The 24,063-nt window shown below is 32.2% G+C and overlaps 1 protein-coding gene across 1 annotated transcript in view; it reads right to left on the bottom strand.

The window, feature by feature from the left end:
* LOC115880582 (ras-related protein Rap-1) overlaps positions 1 to 24,063 on the bottom strand; it is a 501,592-nt gene that overhangs the window by 148,021 nt on the left and 329,508 nt on the right. Inside the window, exon 2 of the mRNA XM_030897843.1 lies at positions 11,226 to 11,371. Coding sequence (XP_030753703.1) covers positions 11,226 to 11,323 — 98 coding nt within the window. The 5' untranslated portion in view covers positions 11,324 to 11,371. The remainder of the gene's footprint in view (positions 1 to 11,225; positions 11,372 to 24,063) is intronic.

Raw genomic sequence — 24,063 nt, forward strand, 5'->3', positions numbered from 1 at the left:
AAAGGACAATTTTGCTGGATGAATCGTCGTTAATTCCATCTATTATGTACTGTATGATGACTTCTGGTTCTATCAGAGCTCTACTTCCTATCTCCCTCATTACTAGAACATATTCCTGAACCGTTTCTTTGTGTTCCTTCTTCCTCGCCATTAATAACTTGTGCACTTGCGCACTGCTTACTTTTACTTCAAATTCTTCTAACAATTTTCTCTTCAGTACCTTCCACGATTTAATTCCTTTTTCTGATTGAACAAATAATTTTGCTAATCCTCTCAAAGACTTCTTTGCAAATATCAATTTTTGCAGTTCGTTCCAACCGGTTATGTCTGCAATCTCTTCGAAATCCAAAATCCATTTGTTTATTGGATAACTATCCTTTCCATCAAACGGTCGGATGCTATCTTCGACATCTCTAAAAGTAAGAGCAAACGCTTCGTTTCTTATTGCTTTTGCTTGGCTACGAATATTTCTTCCAGCTTGATTATTTACTTCTTCTTCGACTTCCTCCTCTGTTTCGTCTTCATCTTCTTCCTCTTCCTCTATTTCACTTTCACTCTCATCATCTTCCACATTTACTGTTAAATCATTCAAAAATAAACAAACGCGATCTAAAATTTGATCAATACTCCGTCATAGTCCAAATTTAAAATATGACATACTGCCGTTAAATCATTTAAAGGAACTTGTTTCTTAATATCGTCTATCTTTCGCGCATACTCGTCCGAATCTACATCTAATCGAAAACCGTTAAATTTTCGCAAATTTTTTCTAATGAGCCGCGGCTGACCCTCATTACCATATGCGATAAAATGTAAGGCTTTGACAGCTTTTAGTTTACTATTGGTGATATTATGCTCGATTCTTTCTAAATCCCCTAATGTCGCCATTTTGTTTTACTTGATCAACCAAAATTTAAAGAATAGGAGCCAACAGCCATAAGACGTATGTCATCCTCACAGACTCTACTCTTAAATACTTTTAAAGAGGTACATACTAAAGTGCGAAAAAAAACTTATGAATACCTACTTTACATTTACCTAAAAATAATAATAATACCTAAATAAACTCAATACCTAAAAATACTCTGCTTATTATCTACATAATATATGAGAGAACAAAAAAAATATATTTTAAAACAACAAAAAAATTAGGTAGGTTGTACCCATATATATTATACCATATAGACTGTATATTGGAGCATTTGGTTCAAAACTCTAAAATTAAAATGAACAAATTAGATAAAATGTGCACCTCACATAACTTATCTAAACATCTTACAGATTAATGTTTACACGCTAAAAATATTACATATTTTAATTTATGGCTTAGAAAAAAAGAAAATAACATTGAGAAAACCATTCTATAGGTTTAGAAATTAAATAAACACAATTTTGATTAGCAATGTAGCAATCAAATTTCTAAAATTTTAGCAGTCAGTAGATACTAAATTTTAAAATAACTTATACTAAAACATAAAATAACTAAATGAAAATCAAACATTACGGATCTGTCACTATATCACAACAAAATATAAACAGCAAAGAAAACAACCTGTCTGTTATCGTTTTTCAATATTTCACTACTTAAAATGAGTATTTAAACTTTGTAGAAAATGTCAATTGAGAATAATAACAAAACAACCTGTCTATTATCGTTTTTCAATATTTCACTGCTTAAAATGAGTATTTATACTTTGTAGAAAATGTCAATTGAGAATAATAACAAATATGCATCATACCTGTCCATCAGTCTTTAACTTCAACTTTTTAAATTACTGCGTTATCGTGTTACCACTGGAAATATCCTCATCCAACATAAACCATTATTTTACCTACTGCCCTGGTAAAAGCTGGTATTTCCACTTCAGTTCTTGCGCCGTTAATTTTACACCAATTTTCTTCTCTACTTGCACTATAACACTTCAGCTTGCTGCACTATCTCGGACGAGGCCCCAAAAATGTAGGGTTTTTATCAGTTGTCTAGGGGTATTGTTTAAAAAAAAGAAGAAACACAGGTTCGTTATATAGATTTAGCAAGCGAAGTTTATTCTTAGGCACACTTAGATGAGATACAACGGCACTTATATTGTTGTTACTAGGTCTACTATCGTTAGTTACACAGTTTGGCATGTACGTCTTTACGTCTTTACTTCTTAAAATGATAAAACACGTCTTACTACGTCTTAATTTCACAAATACGTCTTTTTGGCGCCTAAACCTTAAAAGCCGGCTGCCCGTCTTCTTTTTAATTATTATGCCAACTGTCCCGTAACGGTATCGGATCAGTATCTTATATCGCCGCCGCGTCAATCCCCTCCTAAGACATTCGACCGGACATCTCAAGTACGTTGCGCTCTGCCCGCGAAGATTGAAATTAAAATGCAATAGTATTAGAATTAAGAAATTAAGATAGTCTGTTATTAGAAAAATTAGGAAATAAGGCTGATGAAAAATTAAACCCACATCGATATCTGTTACCGTTTCGGAGTTGCGGGGTGTTCTTCAAAAATGTGCATTTTAAACAAATCGCTGTAACTTTTTTGCTATGGAAAATTTTGTATTTTTATGAAAACATTTCCGAAACATCCTTTTACGTAGAGTTTAATGGTTTAAGTATAATTTTTTTAAAATTAATAATTTAAGAATTATCAACAGAAAATTTTATTTTTTATATGGGACACCCCGTATATTTTTAATTTATTGAAAAGAATTTAAAATTACCTTTCCAAAACTATAACACACTTGATATTTTGCTCGATTCCTCTTCGAGATATAGAGTATATAAAAATTCGCCCGCTTTAAATAAGTAGGCTTTGAACGGCACCGGCTGTAATGCAAAAAAATTCTAGCTGTGAGCATCAATTAAAACGAAAATAATATTTGCTATGAGAGATGCAGAATTTTATAACAATTTAAAATATATTTAACCAACATCAACACATTTAAACTATATCTAATAACAATAAAAATAAATAGCAAACCAAGACATGAGATTTTGTTACAGGTGTTCGATTTGGTTTGGTTTCGACCGTCTTCTGTTATGGACAGACGGGGCAGTTTTTGAACATTTCTCGCGGAATACATTAACTCAGTGGGGGTGAAAGATAACCTCTCATAACTGCTAAGTATTTTTTAATTCTTGTCTAGATTATACGGAAGAATAAAGAACCTTTATTCTTCCGCAAATATATCCATAGGATTAGATCCATGGGCACTAAGTCAGGCGGCCTCGACGGCCAACGGCTGGGATCTTGGTTAGCTATCCAATTATTCTTGAAATTAGCTGCAAAAATTTGCTCATAACTTCAGCGTTCAGAGGCGGTGCGTCGTCTTGCTGGAAAAATATGTTTTCGAGTTCCATTAAGGGCATATCATCAATAAGGGTCTCCTCAATCAAAGCCTACTAGTTAAAAGTGGCGAACTTTTAAAAATTCAGTATTTCGAAGGGCATTATTACAAAATATCAAGTATGCTATATTTTCGGAAAGGTAATTTTAAATCCTTTTCAGTTAATTAAAAATATAGGGGGTGTCCCAAATAAAAAAATCATTTTTTCTGTTGATAACTCTTAAATTATTAATTTTAAAAAAATTATAGTTAAACTATGAAATTCTACGTAAAAAGGTTCTTTGGAAATGTTTTCATAGAAATACAAAATTTTCCATAGTAAAAAAGTTACAGCGATTTGTTAAAAATGCACATTTTTGAAAAACACCCCGTAACTCCGAAACGGTAACAGATATTGATGTGCGGTTTTCACCATCATGTTTTTGATGAAAATTGAGCTCCAGACACCGATATTAGTTTTCGTCTATCTCCTATAGAAAAGGGTGTTTCCATTTAAAAGCGTCGAATTTGACCCACCCTGTACATTCGAAAGGAAGTACGCAGGAATTCCTAGGAAGTACCAGGAAGTATATAGGATTTCCTGAAAAGTATGTGTATTTCCCAGGAGGTATACAGGATTTCCCAGGAAGTATACAGGATCCCCCAGGATTTATGATGGAATTCCAGGAGGTATGGAGGAGATCTAGGATGAGATAGCTCGAAAAAATACGAATCAAATCACGAATATTGGCCTCGTTTTGATTAAAATCACACAATAGGCTCAGTGCATAACAAATAAATTTGAATTAAAACACTTACAGCTTCATTCAGAACCTCGCAATTAGTGGAATAAATTAGTGGTTTCAATTACACTTTATACTTTTTAGTTTACGATCATTCACATTATTTAAAAGCACAATTAAGATTAAAAGAATATCCTAGCAACAACTTGCGTTAGTCAGTTCTATGGTTGTATCCATAGAGAAAACCTAATATTTAGCTTATAAAACAATCAACTTTTGATTTCCAACAACAATTTCTCTTGACGGAAGTGCGGAAGATTATGAAAGACCAAAATGACATATCTCGCAAATTTTGAAGTATAATTAGTGGAAAAGTTAAAAGTTTGATAACTTTTCCTACTAATTGAAAATGTCTACCACTAATTTTGACGTTCTGAATGCTTACATTCAAATTAAAGGAATAAACTTCTACGCTAATTGAAACTACTAATTTATTTCACTAATTGCGAGGTTCTGAATGAACCTTGCAAATAATTAATTATAAAAGCCTCATAGACAAGAAAAAATTAAAAAAAAAAGATCTATCGGAAATATAAGCGATTAAAAAATGCATGTTTTTACTGCAAACGCGTCGTTTTCCTGTCATTATTTGATGACGTCGCGTCGGTGGGTTCCAATGACTAAAGAATACAAGGACAAGTAACGCCCATATACGAGCTGTAGCAGAATTTGTGACCTTAGACGCCATTTTTTGGACATAACGAATGAGTCATCAGCTGGCCATCAGCAACAATTTTAGCGATTTTTAGTAGTTGGTTGTGTGTAGTGAACTTTGGTATAAACTGTATTACAATGGTAATTTGTTCAGCTTTCAAGTGTAAAAGGCGCAATGATAAAAAAGAGCAAGGAGTTAAGTTTTATAGGGAAATAAACAGTCCACTACATCCTTATAGCGGTTTTTTTTATTGAATTCGATAATTATTTTTCTGATATTAGGTATATGCTCTTGATATGTGCTATACGTCTATACTAGTTTTGTACCTTTTGTTAACATTTTAATACGTTTTATTCGTAATTAATTAGTATGATACCACAAGATACACCATAGGCGTAGTGAAAATATTTATCAAAAATATAAATATCGCTTCAAGCTGCTATGTTAAGAAAAATATGTGCCACGGCACTGTTTGGAGCCATGGTAACACTTTGGTCTCGGGTGTTATATGTCCTTGTATTCTTTAGTCATTGGTTTTAACAGTTTTTACTGTTTCACAGTACACCTGCATTGTCTGAGAATTTTGTTAAAGTTGTTGGAAGAAAGGTCACAGTTTGGTCTCGGGTGCTATTTGTCCTTGTATTCTTTAATCATTGGTGGGTTCTAAAATCAAAGTTGACATAGACATTTCTTCAATAATAATGACATATAACAGATGCCATTAGTATCCAGTGACGTCATAATGGTTCCCGCGCTTTTGTTTCTGTTTGAATTAGTTTGGCGAGGATTACAATATTTGGTGTATTGCTCGGTGTATTGGTTTTTTTGTACAAAACACATAAATTAAGAAGCTTATTATCTGAAAGCAAAATAACACTGAACTCTTGACTGCACTGCTACGGACTAGGACTGATTTAAAATTGGAAGATAAAATTAATTTTAAGGCAGCTCAAAAAATATGTTCCATTGAAGTCCTTGAATTATTTAATACTGTTGCTGAGGGTGCAGGAACCAAGGAATAAATAAAATAACAATAAATTTAAGAATGATGAACTTAGTTATATGTTCCTATTTGGAAGAAAATTTGGATTTAAAAAGAAGATTATATAATTTATGGCATTGTGTGTTTTTTTCGTATTTGGCGTAAATGGCTAATGATGCATAATAAGAAAATTGGAGAACATTTTATTTCAAGTAACTGTTACACATGCATCGAGTTGAACGCTCATGCTCTGATTAATTTAATTATATATTTTCGAGAAAATCCAAACCTCACAGAGGATATGTTCCTTCCTTTGCTTTTTAGCAGCCAAAGCTGTGAGAAAATATTCCGAGCCACAAGGTCCATGACAACAACGCAATCTACGGTAGTAAATTATAGCAATTAAAGACATACTGCAACGATTGGACAGAATTAGATCGATTAATAATATTACCCATGATTTAAGAGCTATAATACGTTTCCCAAGAGAGCAGAAAAGATTTGAAAGAGTTCGTTCTAAGGGCCAAAACGATGCACACATTGAAGCGCAGAGTGCATAATGAGGTGAATATATTTACTGATAAATACATTGAGAATACTGTGATGGACTCTTTGCAGGAAGCATTTGCTGTAACTGAAAAGCTGGGAATGCAAGTTGAAAATTTTTCATGGAACTCGATCACTATACCAAAAAATTCAGAAGAACAATCTGCAGTAGGTGATGAAAATGAATCTGTCATTGATGATTCGCAAATAGCCGAAGAAAGTATATTTGAAAATCAAGAGTAAGAGATAGATGATTTAAGAATAGAAATCGGACCAAACTAATGAGCAAACCAAACCAAACCAAATTTTTTTTTATCGAGTCGATTTTGGATACTTTTTACAACTTTCTGTAAAGTTTGAAACTAATTACAAATTTCGTATGCTCAATAGTATCAGGAATTCCCAAAAAATATATATGGGATTTCCCAGGAGGTATTCAGGAATTTTTTAGCTATTAGGAGGTTTAGTGTACAGAATTTGGGTCAGCTGTTTACACCTCGGTAAACCGTTTTTCTTGAAAGTTCGTCCTCTTACACACATTTTAGTGCCAAAGCGAATAGCTACAGTTTGAAATTCCGTATTACCCTTGAGGTGGTAGGTGCTTTTCATTAAGGTACAGAGTACTACTGGTGGTACACAACAGGCCTCTTGACAAGACACATGGCTGTCAAGTGTTACCTAAACAAGTTCAACCTGTATCAAGGATGTAAGTCTTTGCTGCAGACTCTGCAAAAAAGATCCTGAAACAGCGGAGCACATAATATGTCACTGCGAGGCTCTGGATCGCAAGCGACACTTTTTATTTGGGAAAGCTAGGCTAGAATCGGAGGAACTATGCTCCCATCCTATCAAAGACCTGCATAAGTTAGTGCAGAGTACAGGGATAGGAGAATGGGTGCAGATATAGAAAAGGGCCAAACACCATAGGCCTCACAGGTCGCAGTGTTTCCGGCAGAGGACGGCCCCTTGTTATTGAAAAAAAAACTACTGGGTGTTACTTCTTTTATCCTTATAGATACAATAATTTCAACAAAGGAAAATTAAAGCTAAGATTTTTTATGTCAAAAAGGCACTCTTCATTTAGTTCGAAACGGTTGTAGCTATTAGTTTAGCTTTAATCGTCTGCTGATGATGGTTAGCTAAACGTGCGTCAAGTGCAAAAGTAAAGTGTTTTGGTGTATTGTGGTAAATTAGTGTGTTATTTTGCTATACAGGGTGCGTGTCAAAAGTGGCTCACCCCTATAACTTTTTTATTTTTTTCAGATAAAACAACGAGATTTGGTATGTTAGTATATGACATAAATTGGGATTGATTGACGTATTCAATTGTTTTCGATCACTTCCGGTTTCGACGAAAATGACTACAACTTTTGATTTTTAAATGGCACCTTCGGTATTTTTTTCCTTTATTTGATAGAAAATGACACTCTGAATCGAATAACATATCACATGTCAACTTTTGACATAGTCACTCAAAAAAAAATTGTATTTTAAATTTCAATCTAGAGTGTGTTATACCATGGCTGTGTTAAAAATACTAATTTTTAATCAAAGAGCCTTGGAAAAATAGATTTGATCATCTAATGTTTTAAGTGTCTTGTCCTGGCGGGTTAAAAGATGCCCAAATCGTATTTTTAATCATATCTCAATTTTTTCAAATGGGACGAGGGTGGCTCATTAGCATATTTGGAAAAGGCATTTTTTACGAATAATTTGATACCACACACTTGGTATTTCGTGTCAAATTGTCGTTATGAACCGCATGTTACAATATCAAATAAACCATATACTAAAATGTCAAAAGTTGACACATGATATGCCGATTCAGAGTGTCATTTTCTGTCGAATAAAGTAAAAAAATACCGAGGGTGCCATTTGAAAACCAAAAATTGTAGTCATTTCCGGTGAAACCGGAAGTAACCGAAAACAATTGAATACGTCAATCAATCCCAATTTATGTCATATACTAACATACCAAATCTCGTTGTTTTATCTAAAAAAATAAAAAAGTTATAGTGGTGAGCCACTTTTGAGACGCACCCGGTATATAAACTATTTATAAGCATAAAAATATTTACCTACTAATTTATTGTATTATTATTTTACAATTTACTTTAACTTATTATTACTAAATAATATGTTAAAGTATGTCTTTTATTTTATCTTTTATTGTGCTACATTTAAAACATTGTTATAACAATTGAGACTTTAGATTTGAAACCCTTCTAATTAATTGGTACATGCTTGATTAAGTCTTGTTTCAAAAGGGTTTAAATGTCATCGGCTATATTCTATGGTTCGTACAATATTAAGGTCGAAGGAGGATTTTACGTCTTGTTTAATCCTATTGTCTGGTTTAAAGAGAAAGACCGTTTGCTCTTCAAAGCATTTCTAATATTTTAAGCTTTAGGTTTAATTCATCTCTATAAAATAATTTTAAAATAGTCCTAAATTTATTTTGTATACGATAAATATCAGTAATTTAAATTTTCTACAGTTAATCATATATTGTTTTATTGAAAATTGTACTAGTGTAGAACTTGATAAACTAGTGTAGACATTTGACACCAATTTACATATTCCACTTCCGAATTTTCTTTACTGGAATTTAAATTTACCCAAATCGTTCTTGTGATTTATTTTTGTGTTTTGTTAGTCAAAGACGAGTTTCAATTACGTCAAATTGCAATAACAGAAAATCCAAAAAACTATACATAAGCGCAAAAAATATGCCCTAAAAGAACTAGCCTATTCTTAACATGTTCTAAATTTATTAATAGATAAACCGTGTATCATAGCACGACGTATTATGATTTATGCAAGCTGGCTAGTGATGTCTAATTTCGTATAAAAAAGACACTGAAAAAAATAATAATTAAGTTTCTGCTTCGTATTGTAAATAATATAATAACTGGCAACTAATGTTACAGAAAAAAATATATTTTATTTTATAGAAAAATACTAATTCTCGAATTATAGAAGAATGAGCTTTTTAGGTAGGAAAATCGTTATCATTAATATGAAATACTTATCATCAGATATTAAATATTCAGTCTCATTAATGAATTTACGCTTTTTTTAAATTCCAATCGGTAAGATAAAAAAGAATATCTTGTTGACTTTTGATTCAAAGTCAATATACGAAAGTTAAACCACCTACCAATTTTTTGAACTTTTTAAAATACCCCTGTATAAACAGAAACCAAAATATTGTTAGGTTAGTAAAACCTAGACCAGTTAAACCATATTTTTGATAGTCAGAACTTTTATTTTGCATGTTTATAATTTGATTCAAACAGAATTCTAGAAAAAAAATATTTGAAAATTATTGATATTTACTGATTTATTTAATTTGGTTTAATGTAAAATATAAGACAAATTTAATTTTTGAGATAAATGATTTTTTGTAATGGGTGCTGTTGTTTTTAAACTGTCAAAAAAAACTGAAACTCACAAGGCTGAAATCTAAAAATCCGGTTTAAAACTATATAGTAATAGGTACTTGGTATACGACCACACAGAAAGCGACTAAAGCGGTTTAACATATTTAAAGCGTTTTGCGACTAGAAACAAAATAATACGAATATACTGTGTGTTGTATCGTCGACCTTGTCATAGGAAATCCCATGTAAATTTTAAAAAATTATGAAAGTTACCCATACTGATAAATCTAAAGGTGCGTCCAGACCTGACAAGACGAGCGCGAGAGATTCCACAATCGCTAAGTGTGGACGGGTTCCCCTTAATAAGTGTGGACGAGCCTCGCGTGACAATCCACGGAGCTTCGTTGCTATCCGTCCTCTGTCGGTTTTTCGACGACCGATCAAAGAAAGATCGCGGCACAGTCTGGACGTGTTTGCCGTTGGATCGTTTGACTGCGAGATAGCAGTGGCTATGCATGCTTGCTTGGTTCTTGGCAGGCGTATCTCAAAAAATGGATGGAAGCAGTTTTGTGCTCGTTTCGCTCTCGTCTCGTCAGGTCTGGACGCACGTTAAGTCATCAATACGAAGAGCAACATGCACACATTTTATAGAAAATTATATTCTGAATATTAATCATATCATATGGCATATAAATTTAAACATTTTCAATTAAAAAAAATAGCATTTTAAATTTAAATTTAGAGTGCCATGGTCATAAATGGTATGAAAATTTACCTCAAATACCAAGTGTGCAGTATAAAATTATTCGTAAAAAATACTTTTTCCAAATATGCTAATGAGCCACACTCGTTCAATTTGAAAAACATTGTGTTATGATTGAGTTATTACAGTTCCAAGGCTCCTTGATTAAAAATTTGTGTTTTTAACACAGCCATGGTACTCTAAATTGAAATTTAAAATACGATTTTTTAAGCGAGAAGGTCAAAAGTTGACATATGATATGTCATTCTATTTACTGTCATTCTACTTTCATTCTATTCAGATTTATCATGTCATTTTCTATCGATTAAAGATAAAAATATCGAGGGTACCATTGTATTAGTTGCCACGATATATTTCATATTTCAAAAATCAAGAACGGCCAAATCCGGGATTCTGGGAGGCCATCATATGGGTCCATTGGTTCCAATTCATTGATTTGAGAAATAATAATTTAACAATGTGCAAAATTCTAATATTATCGTTGTTAGTTTAGTTGTGAGGGGGAGCCCCATCTTGCTGAAAGTGTATTTCACGTAAATTAGCTAAAGGAATGTTTAAGACTTCCGATAGGAAAGCTTCCAAGATTTACAAATAGCGGTAGAGAGTTAAGTTTCCCTAATATATGAAGAATTTATTAGTGGCTCTCAAAATAAAACATATAAAATATAATAAAATAGCAGAAATAGTTTTAAACGTCGTTAAACGGGCGTTTATCTCGCACTAATCGCGTTCCGTGTGGCCGTACTCTAAAATTAGGAACACTCACTTGTTGGCATTGTGATGTCTGCTGTCCTCGTCCGGCTCCTCTTTGAGAAACGACGGCTGCAGACTGAACCTTCTCCTGAACTGGTGCCGCCCCTTCATTTGGACTCTCGAGGGATGCCCAGAGGGGTGTTTGGGCTCCAGAATTCACTGCAACAACAAGAGGAAAATGTAACGAACGACTGTAATCCGATTGGCTCGTTTTTTTCTAACGGAATTAGAGAACGTAGGACGGGAAATAAATGGAAAAAAGGAATAAAAATAAAAGCTTTGGAAAGCATGCTGGGAATGGAAGTAAAATATCGTTGAATTGAATATAATAAAATTAGTGTAAAACATAAATTGTTTTAACCAATGACTAAATAATACAAGGACATGTAACGCCCATATACGGGCTGCAGCAGAGTTTGTGCTTTTAGACGCCATCGTTTTGGAGCCTATGGATGAATCACCACCTCGTCAACAGCGACAATTTTAGCGATTTTTAATAATTTTTTGTGTGTAGTGAACTTTGTATAAACTTTATTACAATGGTGATGTGTTCAGCTTTCAAGTGTAAAAGCGGCAACAATAAAAAAGAGTCAGGAGTTACGTTTCATATAAGTAAATAAAGAGTCCACTCCACCTTTTTAGCGCTTTCTTATTGAATTTGGTAATTTTTTTTCTGATACTATATGTACTTGATATGTGCTATACGTCAATACTAGTTTTGTACCTTTTGTTTGTATTTTAATACGTTTTTTTTTGGTAATTATTTAGTATGATATCACTGCATACACCATAGGCGTAGTCAAAACATTTATCAAAAACATAAATATCCCTTCAAGCAGCTAAGTTAAGAAAAACATATGGCCATGGCACTGTTTGGAGCCATGGTAACACTTTGGTCTCGGGTGTTATATGTCCTTGTATTCTTTAGTCATTGGTTTTAACAGTTTTTACTGTTTCACAGTACACCTGCATCGTCTGAGGATTTTGTTAAAGTTTTTTTTGATATTATGGTTTAGTTTTTTTTGCGCCGCAGACAGGGCTAGAATTGAAATAATGTAAGTGGTAAAAAGTAACCTTTAGAAATTCTATTTTTGATAATATTATCTCACTTAGAATACCTATATCAACTTGAAAAAATTAAAATTCATTCATCACAATATGTGATGTCAACATCGACGTTTAGCGTTGATGTACCGGCATTATAAAGACCTTCCAATCGGGTGCATTGATTGAACAAAAATAATTTAAAATACGGAGGTATAAAATTAAAATATAGAGGGTGTTTTATTGAAAAGGTAAAGTTATACATTTTTCTGAATTTTCTGGTGGTTTTATTATTTTTATTTCACTTTCTAGCGGTTCAGGTAAAACCTTACAAGTCCTATATTTAAAGTTTTTTACTACTTTAAATATATACACCGGGTGCGTCTCAAAAGTGGCTCACCTCTATAACTTTTTTATTTTTTCAGATTAAAAAACGAGATTTGGTATGTTAATATACAGGGTGGTCCGAACTGTATTCCGGAAACTTAAGCAGCATATTCTGCAGATAAAAATATGTAAAAAGTTTGTATAAATGTATGTCTTAAAATGCTTAGTTCCGAAGATACAGGGTGTAGAAGTTTCATTTTTATTTCGATTTTTTCTAAATAACTTCTAAAGTAACGTCAATATTTGGATGAAAATTGGTCTGTGAGTTTTTTGACATGAGGAATTTGATTTTGGTGTCAATATGACACCTATTTACGTGTATTTTATCACTTTGAAGAATAATAACTTTTCGTCCGTAGCTGTATAAAACAACTGAGTGAAAAAATATACATTTCCGTGATTTTTTACGTAAAAAATGTCTCTTGGTAAAAATCGCTACGAGCAACCCTTCTCAAGATATTTAGAATGGGAACAGCCAATTCATTATATCATAATCATTATTGACAAAAATAAACATGTTGAGTAGATAGTTTTCTTTGACTAAAATAATAAATTTGGGAACTGTTTATTTTTTTAAATTAATCATAAATTTTTCTTCGAAAAAATGATGATAAAATAGTTTCTGTTGAACTTTTGGCAGCAAAACATTTCAAATTTACGATTTCTGCCTAATAACTACCGTATGATCGAAAAAAAACGGCGTCCAGTTGGCTGGGAAATGAACATCAATGACATTTCCCATATAAATTTACATTTAAAATGACAGCGATCTTCATTCCATAGCCATCGCTGACGCCGTTTTTTCTCGATCATACGGTATTTAGTCAACATGTTTAATTTATGTCAATTATGACAGGTATTGATAATTTCGATTCCAATTATCTCGAGAACTATTACTCGTAGCGATTTTTACTAAGAGACTTTTTTTACGTAAAAAAGTTCATTAATGTATATTCTTTTCCTCGGTAGTTTTATACAGGTACGGGCGAAAAGTTATTACTCTTCAAACCAGTTAAAACATATGTAGGTGCCCCTCTACAAGTAGGAGTCATATTGACATCAAAATCAAATTTCTCATATCAAAAAACTCCCAGAAATCAATTTTCATCCAAATATTAATGTTACTTCAGAAATTATTTGGAAAAAATCGAAATAAAAATGAAACTTCTACACCCTGTATCTCCGAAACTAAGCATTTTAGGACATACATTTATACGAACTTTTTTACTTATTTTTATCTGCAGAATACGCCGCCGAAGTTTCCGGAATACAGTTCGGACCACCCTGTATATTACATAAATTAGGATTGATTGACGTATTCAATGGTCTTCGGTCACTTCCTGTTTTACCGGAAATAACTAAACTTTTGATTTTTAAGTGATACCCTCGGTATTTTTTTACTTTACTAGATAGAAAATGACACTCTGAATAGAATGACATATCATATGTCAACGTTTGACATTTTCGAATATGGTTTATTTGAAATTGTAACATGCGTTTTGAAATTGTAACATGTCATAACGACAATTTGACTAGTATTATTTTTATTTTATTTGTATGTGGTACCAAATTATTCTTAAAAAATGCTTTTTTAAAATATGATAAGTAGCCATCCTCGTTCATTTAAAAAATTTGAGATATGATTAAAAAACGATTGAGCATTTTTTTGATTTTCAAATTTTAAATTTTTAATTTGCCTTGCTCCTTGATCAAAAATTAGTATTTATAACACATCCAATAATTTCAATTTCACTAAATTGAAATTAAAAATACGATTTTTTTAAGCAGGAATGTCAAAAGTTGACATATGATATGTAATTCTATAATTCAGAGTGTCATTTTTTATTGAATAAAACGGTACGGACCCTCGGTATAGTTTTATACCGAGGGTGGCATTTAAAAATCAAATTTAGTCATTTCCGGTGAAACAGGAAGTAACCAAAAACAATTTAATACGTCAATCAATCCTAATTTATGTCGTATCCGAACATACCAAATCTCGTTTTTTATCTGCAAAAAATAAAAAAGTTATAGGGATGAGCCATGGTACAAAGAATACAAGGTATGATCGATAGCGGCTCCAATTGTGTTTAGTTCGCGCATACCACCTGTGACGTCACTAGGAAAATGAGAAATAAATAAAAAATAAAGAAAGTTGACAGGAGATCTGCATTTTTTGGGGTTATGGTTAAGAATTGTTTATTTTTAAGACTTTTTAGTTCGTTTAATTTAATAATTACTAAAACCAGAAGTTCCAAAAAAATATATTTAAAAATAATAATTATCTATTAACATGGATTTGGACTTTGGACCATAATAGGTAAGAATACTAAATTTATTTCTATATTCGGTACCTATAAAATTGTTTATTAAGTTTTTAGTTTGCGATGTTTATGGTAAATAATTTTCATGTTCATTGCCTCTGATTTCACATGAGGACAGAGATGAGGATATATATGGAAATGTAACCACAAGAGGAATTGTTACATCATTTAAAAAATGTTGGGAATTTTATTATTTTCCATCGAAAAGTAGAAAATGCCAATGCAGATGAATGTATTGTAATTGTGATAGAAGTAATTCCAAGGGTGAAGTTTATTATAATTAGTGGAAGTAATTCCAAGGGTGAAGTTTATTATAATTAGTGACCTGTGCTTCTTTTTATATGTAGATGTTTCAGGTTTTGAGAATAAATCGGTTGAACGAAACCCAAAATTTAGAGGAAGTATTTGCATACCCAGAATATGCCCATCAAGGATTATTAGCTCAAATTTCCTTTAATGGTAGGCAATTATTCAATGCAAATTAACTTTTTAAGTGACTGAAATATTAAATAGTTTACAATATGGTATATCATTAAAAATATATTACTTTTAGTTATAATTAGGGCCCGATACATTTCAAAAAGTAGAATATTATTTTATATTAAATGAGGTATTGTACCAACAGTCAATTTGTATTAATACCGGAGATTAAAAAATAACAGAATAAATAGTTCTTTTTTTTTATACTACAAAAATAAACTATAGAATACAACAGTATTTAAAAAAATAAATAAAAAGTTATGTCCCGGCCGAGATTCGAACTCTGGTCTCTCGCTTCCTAGCCCGACTCCTTACTCACTGCTCCACAGTAACTTGCTTAGCGATAATTCAATGACGGTATATAAACAAAAAAACAGGTTTATAACAATATCTTGACGATTTGAACTGGCGCGCGGAGCGTGCTGACCAATAGCGCCTGTTATCACCTGTGACGTAGCGACCAACCTGCGCAATATCATACCTTGTATTCTTTGTACCATGGGGATGAGCCATGTTTGACACGCACCTAGTATAAATATAGTTTTTCCCAAAAATAAAAAGGCGTTTCTAGGGTAATATAATTTCGTTTTCTTAAAATGTATAATCGCCTTTTCCGTAGCATTGAACTAAATCATTTTATTATATTTTATGTTTCTTAAACAGATTAAAACAGCAAAAATCATGAAAGAATGAAAACCTAAAAAATGATTTGAACTTTATTTTCATATTACGTTTCATTTATTTATGTTTTATTTCGTTTCATTTATTAAAACGGTAAGAAAATTTGGAAAAGCTTAAACAAGATTTTGAACAGTTTTAGAGCAAGCAAATTTTTTCATAAAAAATATTAATATCTAATAAAAAATATTTTCTTCTTGTAAAGACAACAATCCGGATACGTTCTGTAGAATAAAAATTTAGGTTCAGTAATAAATCGTTAGTTAATGGCTAAAAAACATAAACATTCACAATCGCCTGGTACTGGTTATCTCCCAAATTTATCGGCCTCCATTGTTTGAACTTTCCAAATTAAAAACAAAAAAAAATAGACTAACAAAAACTCTTATTTTTCAAAGGGTGATTATATCGTGTCCCTAAACAAAGCCTAAAAAGAGAGAAAATAAAAAATTAGGCTTCGGTTCTAAAAGCGAAAGAAAAATGGGCGTTAGTTAGTTGTGGAAATGGATTGCAACTCGATAAATTACTGAGCGGGCGAAGAGAGGAACGGAACAACAGTTGGGACTTTGGATTAATGGATCGTTTTTATCCCTGGCGGTTGTTTAGCAACAGAAGACAACAAATGAGCCAAGCGCTTATCGCAAAACGCCTAGTGTTTGGATGAATTGCATCGATTAATATTTTAGGTTATTGTAGGCTGTGTTTATTTACGGTGCTACTATTATACAGTCTGTTGTATTACCGACCTGGACATAGGAAATCCCATGCAAATCTTAAAAATTATGAATAAGTTTTCCCCATTTTTTTTCACAAAAAATTTTATTTGAAACTTTTTAAAGAATTTCTTAAAATAAAGCAAATTTGTTCATTTTGGATTATTTATACGAATACGTTCTTGAGTTATAGATACAATAATACTAAATTAATCTAAATAAAAAAAAATTGTATGTACAGGGTGGGTCAAACTGGACGCTTTTAAACGGAAACACCCTTTTCTATAGGAGATAGACGAAAACTCATATCGGTGTCTGGAGCTCAATTTTTATCAAAAATATGATGGTGAAACCCGCACGTCAATATCTGTTACCGTTTCGGAGGTACGGGGTGTTTTTAAAAAAAATTACATTTTTAGCAAATCGCTGTAACTTTTTTGCTATGGAAAATTTTGTATTTTTATGAGAACATTTTCAAAGCAACTTTTTACACATAATTCAATGGTTTAATTATCATTTTTTTAAAATTAATAATTTAAGAGTTATCAACAGAAAAATTGATTTTTAATTTGGGACACCGTGTATGTTTTTAATTAACTGAACAGAACTTAAAATTACCTTGCCAAAATTATAGCACACTTGATATTTTGTTATAATCCCCTTCGAAATACAGAATTTTTTTAAGGATCGCCACTGTTAACTAGTAGGCTTTGGACCCCTTATTGATGATATGCCCTTAATGGAACTCGAACACATATTTTTCCAGAAAGACGGGGCACCACCTCAGAACACTGAAGTTATCACTTAAATTTTTGCAGCCAGCATTTCAAGATTAATTGAATAGCTAACCAAGATTCCAGCCGTTGGCCGTCGAGACCGCCGGACTCTAATCCTATGGATATATTTGCGGAAGAATGAAGGTTTCTTATTTTTAAATTGCCCGTATAATCTAGACAAGAATTAGAAATACTTAGCAGTTATGAGAGGATATCTTTCATCCCCACTGAGTTAATGAATTCCACGAGAAATGTTCAAAAACGGCCCTGTCTGTCCATAAGAGTCGATTTGTCGAAAACCTGTAGCAAAATCTCATGTCTTGGTTTGCTATTTATTTTTATTGTTATTAGATATACCGGGTGTTGCATCGTCGGACGGGACATAGGAAATCTCATGTAAATTTTAATGGGGTCAATTATTGGCTCCCATAATTATTTTAGAGAATAATTCTATTTAGGTTTATTGAAGAGCACTAAAACCCACATTCAAAAGAATAACTTTAGATATTTTTGATGAGCTCGTTTACGAGTTATCGCCGATTTCTTTTTAAATATTTCTCCTTTCTTATGGCCCTGTATTTATTTATGAGCACTAGTCAAGGTAAAAGATAACTGTCAAATGAAGTTGTCATTTCAGAAATTTTCCTATTTAGTGCTTTATTATTATTGAAAACTCATTCCTACATCGGAAATCTTAAAGATGTATTTATAAATACAAATTAATATGAATTAAAGTAAAATAAAGTAACCAATTACAAGGTTAATTATAGTATTATTACAATATTCAATAACTTATTAATTTAGGTACTATTAAATTGTTAGAACTTTAGGATTTAAGAAGATGTTCAAATTTTCCTCCATCGACTGCTAGACAATAACCCAGGCGATTATAAAATTCTCTTCTTACATTGGCTAGTTGGTAAACTGAAATTTTATTGCATTCGGCAGAAATAGCATTTTTTACTCGTCTAGATTTGGGTATTTTTTATCCTTGTATATCCTGTTTTTTAAATGGCCCCAGAGAGAGAAATCATTTGGCGAAATATCAGGAGACCTAGCTGGCCAATTTACTGTATGATTTAGGCCAATAACGTTTCCGTTAAAACTATTGTATAAATATTCCCGAACAGCCAGGGTACTATGTGCCGGGCAGCCATCCACTTGGTACCAAACTTCCTGATTTTCCCTAGCGGCATCATGTAAAGCAGGTAAAATATGATTTTCGAGTAGTTCCAAATAATATTCTGCATTTAAATTTCGCGTAAGAAATAATGGCCCGATAATATTGTGTCCGAATATCCCTGCCCAAACATTTACTTTCTGTGGATATTGCGTCCTTATTTCGACAAACCTGTGTTGGTTTTCTTTGTTCCAATATCGATAATTTTGAACATTGGGTTCATTATTTAAGGTAAACGTGCATTCGTCAGTGAAACATATGTTTTTTAAAAATTCCCTATCCGTGTTTGCTCTTTCCATCATATCAAAACAAAACGCCTGCCGCCGTATTTCGTCCCCATCTCGTAGCTCTTGGTGCTTTTCATATTTGAAGGAATAGTATTTATGTCGTTTCAAAATTGGAAACGCTGTAGTGTGATCTATTCCTATTTTATCCTCAAGTTTCCTTGTGCTGATCTTCCCATCGTTCTCTTCCACGCACAATAAAACTTCCAAGTCGGTATCATTTCTTGCATCTTTTCTTTGTTCCTGCCTTGCTTCACATCTGCAGTTATTTATTAGGGTACCTTTGGTCTCAAATCTCTGGATATTCCTTGCGATTGTAGATGTTCCAGGTATCGGTCTATTCGGATACAGAGCAGCAAACATGTCCGACACCTTTTGATAACTATTTCCTTGATAATACCATTTAATCATCAATACTTTTTCTTCGGTAGTGTAATTCATGGCTAATATTTTTGATGTAGGTATGAGTTTTTAATAATAATAATAAAGCACTAAATAGATACATTTCTGAAATGACAACTTCATTTGACATTTATCTTTTACCTTGACTGGTGCTCATAAGTAAATACAGGGCCATAAGAAAGGAGAAATATTTAAAAAGAAATCGGCGATAACTCGTAAACGGGCTAATCAAAAATATCTAAAGTTATTCTTTTGAATGTGGGTTTTAGTGCTCTTCAATAAACCTAAATAGAATTATTCTCTAAAATAATTAGGGAAGCCAATAATTGACCCCATTAAAATTTACATGGGATTTCTGGTCCCTCTCGACGATGCAACACCGGGTAGTTTAAATGTGTTGATGTTGGTTAAATGTAGTTTAAATTGTTTTAAAATTCTGCATCTCTCATTGCAAATATTATTTTCGTTTTAACTGATGCTCACAGCTAGAATTTTTTTGCATTACAGCCGGCGCCGTTCACAGCCTACTTATTTAAAGTGGGCGAATTTTTATAAACTCTATATCTCGAAGAGGAATCGAGCAAAATATCAAGTGTGCTTTATTTTTGGAAAGATAATTTTAAATTATTTTCAATAAATTAAAACTAATTAATTCTTAAATTAACTATTAATTCTTAAATTATTAATTTAAAAAAAATTATACTTAAACCATTAAATTCAACGTAAAAAGGTGCTTTGGAAATGTTTTCATAAAAATACAAACTTTTCCATAGCAAACAAATTACAGCAATTTGTCAAAAATGCATAATTTTGAAAAACACCCCGTAACTCCGAAACGATAACAGATATTGATATGCGGTTTTCACCATCATGTTTTTAATGAAAATTGAGATCCAGACACCGATATTAGTTTTCGCCTATCTTCTATAGAAAAGAGCGCTTCCCTTTAAAAGCGTCCAATTTGGCCCACCCTGTACACTATGTGTGCATATTGGAAGTGAAACTTCTTACTAACAGCTATTAAATTGAAGGATTTGAAGGTTATATATATTTTTTTATAAATGCTTTTTCTTAAAAGAGTTAATATAAAACCGTATAACTATTCCAGATTTATAATTTTATAATGTTTTTTTAACCTTTATTAAAAAAACGATAATTCTATCACACGGCCACATAGCCCTGGCAGCTATGGCCATTAAACAAAAATACTACTAGATTTATATCTCTGACTACTACTAACTGCTACTGATCAATAATTTGTTTGGTGTGGTCTGTTTTTGTTTAAATGTTTTGTTCATTATTCATGTTGGAAATTTATTTTTAAATTAATATTAATCGTTAGGCAACCACTAAACTCATAGAATATGTATTTCTTTAGCATAATCAAAATTGTCACTCTAAATCGCTGTCTTTTTTAGACAGATGTCACTTGTCTTGTCATTATTCAATTCATTATTCGAATTCTCAGAATTTTGTTAACAAATGTTTCATTTTAAAATAAAATTTTAATCAATCACAATTGTTTATCTCCATCATTTACCGGATCAAAAATTCAGAAGTTACAGTTCAATTACAAACAATTCATTATTTATAATGATTTACAGTAATTTTATTAAATTATACGAATATTCTCGTTGATCATTGGCTTGAAATAAATATGTTTTATAGACATATTGAATAAACAAGTCACACCAAAATTTACGTTTAGTTGACAACTCTTCAACTAGGTCCCTTATTGTATTATGCATAACACTTCCCAGCATTCTTACTCAGTTTGTTGCCGTCAAGTTTATTTCTATGCAGATGACACTTAGATTTACAGTTATGTTCGTAAACTTAAGGCCCTTAAATGGTCCGTAATAAGGTAAAGATAAACTGAGGTTTATTTACCCGCTCTTTAGTTGCGGAGTTTTGGGAGAGTGTTTACGGGTTGGTTGTTTGCGGTTGTCTGTTGTTACGGTAAGTTAGTGAAAACGTGTAGAACTTAATTAATAGAAGACTAAGACAATGACAATTAGTACAATAAACATGCTATATTTATGCTAGGTTTATTTCTGGTTAAATTAGATTTATTTTTTTACAGATATTCAAGCATTACCAAAATTCGTTTAAATAATTTTCTGTATACATATATTAATTGATTTTCAGATTTTCGGAGAAAAATAAAGGTGAGTTTTATAAGAGTAAATATGACTAAAATGTAAGGTTTTTGACATATTTAACATTTTCTAGAAATAAAGAACAATTTTTCAAATTACAATAAAAGCTACCTAAATTGGAATTTACCCGGTATAGCCTAATATGTAGTTAAATTATATGTGATATGTCTGACGTTACTTCAACATCCCAAGCAGCATATGGACGTCGGGACAATGTTGTGTCACGCGACCAAACGTCGCGCGTCGGGGCGCAACGTCGGCACAACCTCGTGCCACCCTAGTCTGTACTAGTTTGGAGAATAATTTTTGGGTCGAAACGACGTTGGATACCTACAGTTCGTCTGCTGGATCTGTGTCTATGAAAGGAATGCGGACAAAAAACATTTAAATAAACAGCAATATATTTTACACGTCGACTTGACGAGTACGTCACCGCAAATCGCTCCGCCCACTCATTTTATTGGCTACTTGCAAATTTGTCGAATTTTTATTGATGGGAGTCGTGTAATTTTTTAGGAAAAACATCGAGAGAATATCGTTTCCCCTCTCACGGATACCCCGTAGCCACAGAACGGACAGACGTACTGTACGTTGGCTAGCAGCCTAATTTAGTACAAACTGCAACGTTGTTTAAAATCCTAATTTACAGAAATACAAAACTATAATAATATGGCGTCTAAGTCGCGTTTTATCCTAAATTGGGATAATTATAGTAAAAATATTATTTTTATGATTTAGTTAGAGACATATGCCAGATGGCAGTAAAGGAAAACAAAACAAAAATATTTAAGTGTGGAGGGTGTTTGAAGATCATAATTATTGAAACACTTTAACCAACTCTGTAACTCGTTACCCAAGACAAAAAAGGTAAAACGCAAACAACTTTATTGATAAATGTATTGTTTCTACTTTGAAAAATACTAATGGGCCTTAAAATTCAAGAAGTTTTAAAACATTTCTTGAAATTTTTTTTTTTAGTAAAATGAGAATAATTTATTCGCAGTCGAAAAAAAAATGTTTCCGCGTGTTGTTTAGGGTCAAATATTTCAAGATAATGTATTCAAAAAACAGGAATTGCTATTTTAGGAACGAAACATTTTCTTATTCAACAACATGGCGGCTTTCACTTTGTTGTTTTGGGGATTAAGATGGAGTAGTTCGAGTAGTCGCATACTGGACTAATAAAGTCGGAGTTCTGCCTTAACAGGTAGTATACTAGTCGCAAGATTGCCTAATTTAGTCATCCTAGAGTCTAGCTTGTGCCGCCCTCTATATTCTAAATAAACGAGGGAGTGGATAAAGTATCGGTAATATGTCGATGTATATTTAAATTTAGTTTTATATGTGCCTTTCTTACGTCCCATTTTAATTAAGTTTTCTTTATAAAAAAAACAGCACTGAACTGTCTGACTGAACAGAACAATGAAAATTTAAGATTTAAGGTTTTTGTTCAATACAGTTGCAAAAAGGTAGTGGCTCGACGTCCTACCAACGTAAGAATAAGGAAATCTAAACAACGTTGGAATTAGTAAAACAGACGACGTTTGCATAACGTTGGAATAGGTCCTGAAAGTGACGTCGGAAAACTCTTTATTGCCCAACATTGTAACTACGTTGTCGGAATCACCTAAAGATCGCTTAAGCAAAAAAGGTTAGAAGACAACGTTTATTCGACGTCGCAGAAGCTTTTACTTTGTTGTAAAACTAGCTCAACGTCGGTTACAACGTTACAACAATGTTTACATTTATTTTAATACCCAAGGTACGGAGCTAACTATTTTTTGTAACTAATCCAACGTTGTGTTTAGTAAACATGTGGTCGCAAGTCGTGAAAATGCTACTTGGTATAGCTGTCTAATTAGTCCAAATTTAACAACTAGTTATCATTTTGTGTCAATTAAAACAAAAAAATCAGGAATTTGCCGAAAATGCAAACTTATACTTATCCTACATCAGAGAGAACTGATATGATTCTATTAGTTACCAAACAATGAATCTTATGATACCAAATTAATAGAATACTTAAATGCTCCTGATTTTATCTAGTCTGTTTTTTTTTATGGGGTTAAAGACAGTGTTTAAAAAACTCAACCAACTTTTGTCAACAACATGAGAAAAATTATTCTATATATTAACTCCACATATGCCTTATAAAATTAAAATATCCTTTTTATGCAGACTTTTTATGCAGTTAACAGGAAAGGATGCATTTTGAGCATTTGATTTCATCTAGCTAATTTTTGTAACATAGTTATAGGTTTATAGCTTTAATTGTGTCATAATTAAAATATGTTTTAAACGTGTAGGTTAGGTTTACGTTATCTACAATTTTTAATTTTTGCTAAATTAACAAAAGGTATATCAGAGCCACCCCCTAGATTTTTTCAAATAATAAAGATCTATTGACGCAAAATCATAAAAATT

Source organism: Sitophilus oryzae, unplaced genomic scaffold (genome assembly GCF_002938485.1).
Source record: "Sitophilus oryzae breed Bouriz unplaced genomic scaffold, Soryzae_2.0 scaffold_1639_pilon_pilon, whole genome shotgun sequence".
Taxonomy (NCBI): domain Eukaryota; kingdom Metazoa; phylum Arthropoda; class Insecta; order Coleoptera; family Curculionidae; genus Sitophilus; species Sitophilus oryzae.